This window comes from Pleurodeles waltl, chromosome 3_1 (assembly GCF_031143425.1).
Source record: "Pleurodeles waltl isolate 20211129_DDA chromosome 3_1, aPleWal1.hap1.20221129, whole genome shotgun sequence".
Lineage (NCBI taxonomy): Eukaryota > Metazoa > Chordata > Amphibia > Caudata > Salamandridae > Pleurodeles > Pleurodeles waltl.
The window spans coordinates 1,782,392,738-1,782,402,613 of record NC_090440.1 but is presented as its reverse complement, the minus strand read 5'-3'; the positions used below and the strand labels follow the sequence as shown (position 1 = coordinate 1,782,402,613).

The following is a 9,876-nucleotide window of genomic DNA, read 5'->3' as shown; positions in this document are numbered from 1 at the left end:
CGCATCAGCTTGTTGGAGTTGTAGGCCATTCATATAGTGCTGAAAGCTTTCCTGCCGTGCATCAAAGTTGGAATGGTTCAGGTCCTCACGGATACTAATACCGCCATGTGATACTGCAACAAGTGGGGTGGTACCTGTGACAAGAGTCACTTCGTTTCTGAAGCTGACTGGAGAGTTGGGGCATCTCCCTTGTCATGAATCACCCAATAGAGTGGCGCACAGGACACTTGTATGCCTTTCCACCACTACCTCTCCTACCCAGATTCCTGAAGGAGACCAGGGACAATCCGCCCCAAATCATTCTAGTGGATCCAAATTGGGCAAGGAGAATGTGATACCCAGAACTTTTAGCCATGAGCATCTGTCCTCCAATCAGGCTGTCACTTCAACAGCATGGCAGGGTCCTCCACCCGAACCTGCACAGTCTGCGCTTCCATGTAATGGAGATTGAACTGCAGCAGTGGACTGCATTTAATGTTCTTGAAGTTGTGGTTGTCATCGTTCCTCCCAGGGGTTCATCTACCAAGTTTGTCTACACTGGGCGCTGGGACTAAATTTGTAGTCTGGTGTGGCAGCTGTAATGCAGACCTGTGAAAAGCCTCACTTGCCTCATTTCCTCATGTACACTTCTTTCAAACCAATGCAAAGCTGTCCACTATGTCTTCTTACTCAAAGGACTGTTTTCTTTGTCATGTTCACTTAGGCTTGTCACATTAATAAACACACCTCTCTCTCTGCGCTGACCTCCTTAGACACTTTTTTTTCCAGATGATGGTGTGGAGGACCAGGGTTCTCTTTATGCCTAAATTCATGACTGCTTTTCAAGTTTGGCAATTCGCCACTCCTAATGTTCTTTGCTTCTCCTCACACCTCAAAAGAGGAGGAGTGACTCCATTGTCTGGATCCCAAAGAAGCTTTAAGCTTTTACTTAGGCAGTACCACAGATCATCGGATGGACCATCAGCCCTTTGTGGATTTCTCAGAAGTAAAGAAATGTAAGGACATGCAGATACTGACTCTGTCAAGATGGGTAGTGTTCTGCATTAAGAACTGCTATGCGCTATCCAAGAAGCAGCCACCAGAAGGACTGAGGGTCTCTTCCACCAGGGTCAAAGCTGCTACCACTGTGCTGGCACGTGGGGTGCTTGTCCTTGACATCTGTAAGGCTGTGGCATGCACTACTGACTTAACAGCCAGGACCGAAAGGAAGGACATTTCACCTGTTTGGTCCTGGAGGACTTTTTGTTCTGGACCATTCCTCAGACTCTCCACCTTGTGAGATATTGTCTTAGTATTTATTCTTAAGGGAGGAATCTGTGCTTAGAAGTATCCATCAGAAGAACATGTTAATTACCTTCAGTAATGCTCTTTCTGGTGGATACTCTATCTGCAGATTCCCGTCTGTCCTCATACCTCCCTGTTCTGGTTAATGGTCTCTTTTTCCATCTAAAAAGGTCCCAAACAGGAAATCTGAACACCTGTACTTGTGATTATTGGTGGACTCCAAGAGCACAGAGTCAAGAAAGAAACTGACATCAATGCACAGAGGTGGTGAATATGTGCTGCTTCATCATCACTTCGAAGGCAGAATGATGTCATCGTGTATCTGCATGACATCACCTATTTGGTGCCTGGGGATATTCTAAAGGTGAGGAATCTGCATTTATGTAGAGATTCACCAGAATGGGTTACCGAAGGTAAGTAACTTGAACTTTAGGCATTAGGCTAGGTATCACAGGTTGGTAGGTATGGAAGTTATGGTGATTAGAATGGTAGGCAGAGTTGGTTAAGAATGGTAAAAAGGTAGGTATATATGGTGGTTGTGATAGGGGATGTTAGCTAATTCTACAGGTAAATAGCTATGGTAGATAAGTATGGATGGTATGTTAGTTTGGTAGGTATGACAGGTTATGTTTGTTAGGGTATGACAGTTAGGTCTGGAAGGTATGTTAAAGGGTACAATCACTCTGAATTAGCTTTATGTAAATAGAGAATTTGTTTCGAGAATTGGACAAAAAGAAAAATGTACCTAACCTTGGTAATGCTTTTTTGGTAGCTATGTGAAGACCTTATGTCCCTGTGCATCCAGACTCTTGGATTCACTGTCCGGTGGTGCAGTGAAGAAAGCGTTCAGGTTTAGTTTTGGCAAGAATGCCAGAACTGCTGAACTTTTTTGAAATTTTGGATTAGCCTACACAGGCTTTTAGCGCAGTCTCTTAATAGACTACTAGGCCTGACACATGCTTCTCCCAAGACAGGTTTCAGCATAGCCTCTTATAAAGGCTAAGGAACTGCAGAAGATGGCTGCAAACTTTCTGTCAGATTGGTGGACTTGGATTCATCAGCTGTAGTATCAACATAAGCTCTTCCAAAGCTTGCATGTCACAGCTGTGAAAGAGCAAACATCCTTTAGGGGGGCAGTATCTCCTTCAGGAAATGTGTTGAGGTTGCTGGCATTCTGGAGGTCCAAATAAAATCCAGTATCAGTATAATGTAGCAGGTGGAGGTTATCGGCCCCTGCATTCCTATTTAACTTTTTCGCCTATCATGTACCAGTGCATATTTTCACTTCAAACCATAAATAGGTACACTAACATGGTCTCTCTTCACTACTGCCAGCCAAATGTCAGTGTAGTATTTTACCACGTTTTGGTGGGATGTATTCACACCAGATCTCCATGGACCTCAAGATGGCAGTAATTTCAGTTCCCTCTGAAAGACGAGCCCCAATGCTTCACAAGAAGGCTGCTATTTGGGACAGCTCCACATTGTAAGCAGAAAGGTTTTATCTCCCCTACAAACCCTTTGCCATTCTCCAGTACAAATTCTACCATATTTTACCACTGTGCACTTTGTAAGTGTACCAATCTTAACCCTGAAAGAGTAGCCAAATTGCAGGTGCTTTGGCATACATCCATATCATCAGTAGAACCTACGCCCCTCACACGTCTCTTTCTCATCTTCCCTAGTTTTTTTAAGAACGTTTGTGAGTGCTCTAATTTTACAAAAGTGTTTGGTCAGGAAAAGAACAGTCCACCATTTGTAGCAGACATGGCTGGCTTGCAGATCTAACTTAAACATGCACACTAGGGCACTTTTTAATTCCTGCAGTATCTGGAGTATTTATTCCATCCCTTCCCTTTAGCACTTGAGCTTGCAATGGCAAAGCTAACAGATCTGGCTTTAATGTTCTAATGCTTGCACACACAGCATTCCTCTGTTTGCATTATTTAGGATAGTGAAGACTTTTTGTTTTTTTCCAATGTTTACACTCAGTAGCACCTGGAAGCATTTGTGTTGAAGGATAGCAAGACTTTTGTGGTATGCCAGTTCCCCTTACAGTTATATGATCCTGTGGATACTTGTATGTGGTTTGATGTACTACATCACCAGATGATCTCTGAAAGCCTCAGGTAATAAAGTGGCCACCAAATTTCAACTAAAGTACTTTATTTTTAAATTGCAGATTACAGTGAAATCCCTGGCATATGTGCGAGAGAAAGATGCAAAGGATTAGGGGTTTAGCTCCATAGCTGCTGCAGGTGCAGTTGCACCAGGGCCCGGAATACTTCCTGAATACCCTCTTGAGGGTTTAATACACTATACAAATCAACATAACGTAACCGAATCCTGACTGTTGATTTATTTTAAAATTCAAACAGCAGCCAGAAGGCCTATGTCATTCATTGCACTAGGGTCATTGACACACTGGCTACCATACTGCATAGAACCCCACCATGTTATAGTAGTGAACTGCTCTACCTTTTAGGTCTTGCTGTTGACAGCTTTAGCTGTGTGTTGCCAGAGATTTTGTAATCAGTACATAAAAAACAATTATAAAGATGTGTAGGCAGAGTGGGCTTGTGTAGCAGAGTTGCAAAGGTAGGCATGTACAGTGATTCTTTGCCCCTCCCCGTTGAGACAATTTCCTTCTGGGCTGACAAAATGACATCTGTTCGCGATGCACTGACGGCAACAAGCAGTAGAATGGGGTCAGCCCCAGATCCATTGTGTACAGCATCTCTGCCAAGATTTACTGAGGCCAGCTAGTAGTAGGGCAGGAATCACTGAACAGTGAAGTGGCTGAAGTCGGGTGAAGGCGAAGTATTTGTGTTGGTTGACCCACTGTTTCCATGACACTGTCATCAAGAATTAGCTATGAACACTGGAAGAGGTGCAAGACCGACCCTTACACCCCTAATCCAAACTTGCACAGCTAAACATCAATGTTGGAACTAGACTTCAGCAGAGACCAGCTACCCCACATGGGTCTTTTGGTGGCAAAGAGTGTCATTGTGTGGCAATGGGGAAACGCGTCCTGCCTGTCTCTAAAGCTGTGAGTCAAGGGAGAAGACCACTGTAAGATACTGGAATTGCTGGTGTATTGCTCTATAGGCTGCCCCAAAAAACATGCAAAGATTTGGTCTGATTGGCAGAAACATATGGGAATTGATGATGTGTGGGGGCAATGTCTGGATCTTCTATCATGTTGGGATCAGGGAGGCTGATTGGCCATTATGAGATATGTTTGCATAGTCTTTGAAGAGTGAATTGTCGAGCTACTGCAATTATCATACATAAATAGCTCTGTTTTGTACCTGCACTCAATCAGTGGATTGCTCAGTTGTCTGTTTTGTTTAAATCAATTAAAAAATAATAATTTCCTGTGCTGGGCTGACCCAAAGCAATCAATGGCTGATAGTGGCAGCTCCAAAGTCTCTCTTTCTATGTTTCTATTATTCATGACAAAAACATAGGATGGAGTCAAACTGCCTCTAGTCAAATCAGAAAGCAGTAGAGCAGACGATGAATCTAAAAGTGATAGAGCAGATGATGCATTCATTCAGCCTGCACATGAGACAGGCAAATGCCTACTGCTGAACAGTCTGGTTCATTTTGTGCCAGAAATGATCTTCAAAATTAGTTATTTTGGCAGGAAGAAATTTTTAATTGAGGTGACACCTACTTTGTATTGAGTGAACTGACCATGTGTTTGCTCTTAAAGAATGGATTGGCAACATAGGAGGTGCTAGCGTGTCAAGGTAAGTGTTAGTTATATTCTAGGGATTCATTCAACTCTTTGGACCAGAGTCAAGGTAGTCTCTCAACATTAATTGGCCAAACACATTACACATTTTGCAGCTCTGGTAATGTAACAGAAAATTAATTAATATTATTAGAGGTGAGCACATTTCTCTTGTTCCAATATACTCATATGAGATTAAGAAGTATTCCAGCTGATAACAAAATTTATTACAGACTGCGTACGTGGCTTAAATAAATAAAGAAATATTACTTAAGTCACCTAATTTTTCAAGAACTGTGTTAAAATGTTTTGGTTGCCTCTGTTTGTGCGTTATTTACAGTGGATGAACTCACGAACGGTGGTGCTCCTGGATAGTGCAGAGAAACTGCATGTAATAGATCGCCACAGTCAGGAGGAGCTTGAGACAATCGAAATTTCAGAGTTCCAGCTTGTTTACAATAGCAGCCACTTCAAATCCTTGGCCACCGGAGGCAATGTTAGCCAGGCTCTGGTGAGAAAATGCCATTTTATTTGTGAAATTTGAGTTTACTTATATTCTGTACCACAGTACGTGAAAATAAATCAGTTCACCAATGTACATTTTCTCATAAATTCAAATCCTTCTAAAATGTCTGTTGTGAGTTCAATGTTAAAGTGCCCTCTTTTTTGAGAAGTTACATATAGTTTTTTAAATGTGATATTTAAAACATAGTTGTGTATGCTTGACCAAAAATTTAAAACTATCAACATTTTCAGATGTACAGTTTTAGTTCTTAAAAGAGATATAGCTTGTTGCCTTTTAAAAAAAAAAATCCTTTCATAATAAGTGTCGCACATAATGGTCCAGAATAACAGTTTTGTTTGATTACTTTGTAGCACTGTGCACTATGACTCTGTTGGTGTAATCAGTGTAAGAACTTTTTTTTATCTTAAGCTGAAAACGGTTTGCTTTCTAAGTGCCAGTTTCCTCAATATTTTTTTTCTAACAAACAAGTACATTTTTTAAAGTGGTTACCACTATCAAGATCACAATTCAGTATTATTTTATTATGAATATAGCGTTGATTGAAGTACCTTATAAAAATAATGTCCTCAAATGTGCCTCACTGCATTTTATGAAATAGATTTTTTTAAAGCACTAACCAATATAGAACAGGTATCTGAGCTCACTCATGGCCCTTCACAAAACAGAAAAGTTAAACTAGTTTCCTGAACTGCAGAAGATTATTATTTTGCTGAATTGATGGGGGCAACGAGGGCAGTTGATATTATATTCCCTAGCCCAAACTCTTTTCTTGCCTAAGAGCTTTTTTTCTTCAAAATGAAGATTAGAAGTAGGTTTGGGATTATCTGGAACCTGGCGGTAAAGTGACATAAATGATATGATTTGTTTTCTAATGGCTTGCCGAACGTGTTCCAATCTAGAGAAGTGTGTAGTCCGCATATCAGCCGAATTCTGCTACACTTGTAGTTTTTGTCTCTTGATCTTAGTAAGGCCACCCATTAGTATGTTACCATAAATATTTTATGATTCAATAAATTGTTATTTTTTCTTAAGAGAATAAATAAAAGTTAACATGTATAGATCTATTTAAGCCTAGGAGAAAACAGAAGAATGCTCCTCTTATCCTCCACCCTTATACAATAAAGAAATATTCGGTCAATGAAAGTGTTGTTGTTCAGCTTTCAGGTATAGCATATCACCTTTCCTGCAGGCTTCAACCAATTAGTCCACCCTGTCTGCTGTAATTTGTAACACTCTAATTGTGCTTGACAAGAAGCCACACATTAAGTCTCTTGGGCTAGAAAGTTATCCATTCAGATTATTGCTTATTTTATCCATGCCCAGAATTTGCCAATTGCGTGGTTGGAGATTTGGTAACCTATTTGCTGAAGATGGCTTGTCTTGCCTTGGTGAAAAGTAATATTGTCACATTGCCCCATTGCCCTCCTCAATACAGACGCAATTTTTTTTACTAAGATTCTCTCCTCTAGACTGGAACGTTTTCTCCCGTCCCTATTTGACTCCGACCAGGTCGGACTTATAAGAAATCGCCAGGGCATGCACAACATGCACATAGTAGCATAGCTAGTGGAGAAGGCCCAGCATCACCAGATCTCAGCATTCTTCCTGTCACTTGATGCTGAAAAAGCATTTGACAGGATCGACTGGATCTTTCTCCACTCTTTTTTCTGGAAAATAGGGCTTGGCCCCACAATGATTAGTTGAATTATGGCATCCTATACTGCACTGATGGCAACAATACAGGTAATTGGGCATGCAATATATCCCATTGCATAGGCAGAGGATCTAGACAGGGTTGCTCTCTGTCACCCCTGTTACTTGCTTTGGTGGTAGAGCCCCTGGCGATAACGTTATGCCGCACACAGCTGATCACAGAATACCCTTCAGAGGCCACATGCACAGGGTCCGTGTTTTTGCTGACAATCTGCTAGTTACCCCTACTCACCCTGGTATATTGCTTCCAGCAGTAGTGACATGTCTTTATACTTTTGAAATGGTCTCTGGTTTCAAAGTCAACATGCCAAAATCCAGCATTTTAAGCCTGACCATTCCCACCACAGATGTGCCCAGGTTGCAACAGCTAGCATCCTTCACTTTGTCTCCTGTTTCAAAATATCTAGGCCTTACCCTAATGCCTTCATTAATAAGCTGGTCAGCAGCTAATTGGTCGTCCCTATGCCAAGCGCTAACTGATGACCTTAGAGGTTGGAAACACCTATGTATCTAATGGCTGGGAAGGATCAATGTTGTCAAAATGAATACTCCCCCATGGGTCCTGTATCTCTTACAATCACTCCCCACCCAGTACCACAAGATGTTATACAACGACTCCAGTGCAGGAAGAACCCTTGAATATCCACTACACTTTTGATGCAATCTAGAGATAGGGGAGGACTGACATGATCAAATCTTTTGGAGTACTATTGGGTGGCGCAGCTGTGCTTTATCTCTGCCTGGGTGGCCCATGAAAGTGAATCCCATTGGGTTCACATGGACAGGGCAGAAGCCTGTATGCCCCTGTGGAACTTAGCCTGGCTCCTCAAGCATGCTTGGCCGCGTAGCGCATACATAGCAACTCCAACTAACACAGTACTTGAAATTTGGGACAAACTGGCAACAACACAAGGACTTGACCACCTTTCCCTCCCTGGACACCCCAGTCTCCCAAAATGCAGACTTTACTCCCACGCTGTCCCCTCAAGACTTCCGGGCAAGGACCGATAAAGACTGTAGGACACTGAGGGACTTTTTTCGGGGAACCAAATTAAAGGCATTGAAGCAATGTCAAGCGGAATATGGCCTTTCGGACAGGGCCCAGTTGGAGTATTTACAGCTACGTCACTGGGCGCTCCATCCCAGGATCTTTCCCACAATCATACGCCCCTGCACGCCATTTGAGACACAGGTTCGGACCTATAGCAGGATGAAACTGCTCATCTCCAACACCTATCACACTCTTCAACACTCTCCAAACATGACTATACACTCCTTCCAATCCTTATGCAATAGTGAAATGGTAGAACAAATCACAATAAACAATCGGACACCCTGTGGCGCGATATCCCTAAAACATACTGTAAGGAAATGCCTCCTTGCCATGGTCACCCCTAACTTTTTGCCTTTGCTGATGCTACGTTTTGAATGAAAGTGTGCTGGGACCCTGCTAACCAGGCCCCAGCACCAGTGTTCTTTCCCTAAACTGTACCTTTACTTCCACAATTGGCACAGCCCTGGCACTCAGAAAAGTCCCTTGTAACTGGTACCCCTGGTACCAAGGGCCCTGATGCCAGGGAAGGTCTCTAAGGGCTGCAGCATGTCTTATGCCACCCTGGGGACCCCTCACTCAGCACATGCACACTGCCTCATAGCTTGTGTGTCCTGGTGGGGAGAAAATGACTAAGTCGACATGGCACTCCCCTCAGAGTGCCATGCCAACCTCACACTGCCTGTGGCATAGGTAAGTCACCCCTCTAGCAGGCCTTACAGCCCTAAGGCAGGGTGCACTATACGACAGGTGAGGGCATATGTGCATGAGCACTATGCCCCGACAGTGTCTAAGAAAAACCTTAGACATTGTAAGTGCAGGGTAGCCATAAGAGTATATGGTCTGGGAGTTTGTCAAACACGAACCCCTCAGTTCCATAATGGCTACACTGAAATCTGGGAAGTTTGGTATCAAACTTCTCAGCACAATAAATGCACACTGATGCCAGTGTGCAATTTATTGTAACATACACCCAGAGGGCATCTTAGAGATGCCCCCTGAATACCAATCCGACTACTAGTGTAGGCTGACCAGTTCCTGCCAGCCTGCCACATACCAGACAAGTTGCTGGCCACATGGGGAGAGTGCCTTTGTCACTCTGTGGCCAGGAACAAAGCCTGAACAGGGTGGAGGTGCTTCACACCTCCCCCTGCAGGAACAGTAACACCTGGCGGTGAGCCTCAAAGGCTCACCCCCTTTGTTACAGCACCCAAGGGCATCCCAGCTAGTGGAGATGCCCGCCCCTCCATCCACTGCCCCCACTTTTGGCGGCAAGGCTGGAGGAGATAATTAGAAAAACAAGGAGTCACCCACCAGTTAGGACAGCCCCTTAGGTGCCCTGAGCTGAGGTGACCTCTGCTTTTAGAAATCCTTCCTCTTAGTTTTGGAGGATTCCCCCAGTAGGATTAGGGATGTGCCCCCCTCCCCACAGGGAGAAGGCACAAAGAGGGTGTAGCCACTCTCCAGGACATTAGCCATTAGCTACTGCCCTCCCAGACCTAAACACACCCCTAAACCTAGTATTTAGGGACACCCCAGAACCCAGGAAATCAGATTCCT

At 43.4% G+C, this 9,876-nt stretch overlaps 1 protein-coding gene across 3 annotated transcripts in view; it reads left to right on the top strand.

Annotated features, from left to right (window-relative positions):
* The window catches only part of VPS8 (VPS8 subunit of CORVET complex), a 1,496,959-nt gene that overhangs the window by 394,365 nt on the left and 1,092,718 nt on the right, over nucleotides 1-9,876 (top strand). For all 3 annotated transcript variants that reach the window (XM_069225817.1, XM_069225815.1, XM_069225816.1), the window contains exon 14: nucleotides 5,367-5,537. In XM_069225817.1, coding sequence (XP_069081918.1) covers nucleotides 5,367-5,537 — 171 coding nt within the window. The remainder of the gene's footprint in view (nucleotides 1-5,366; nucleotides 5,538-9,876) is intronic.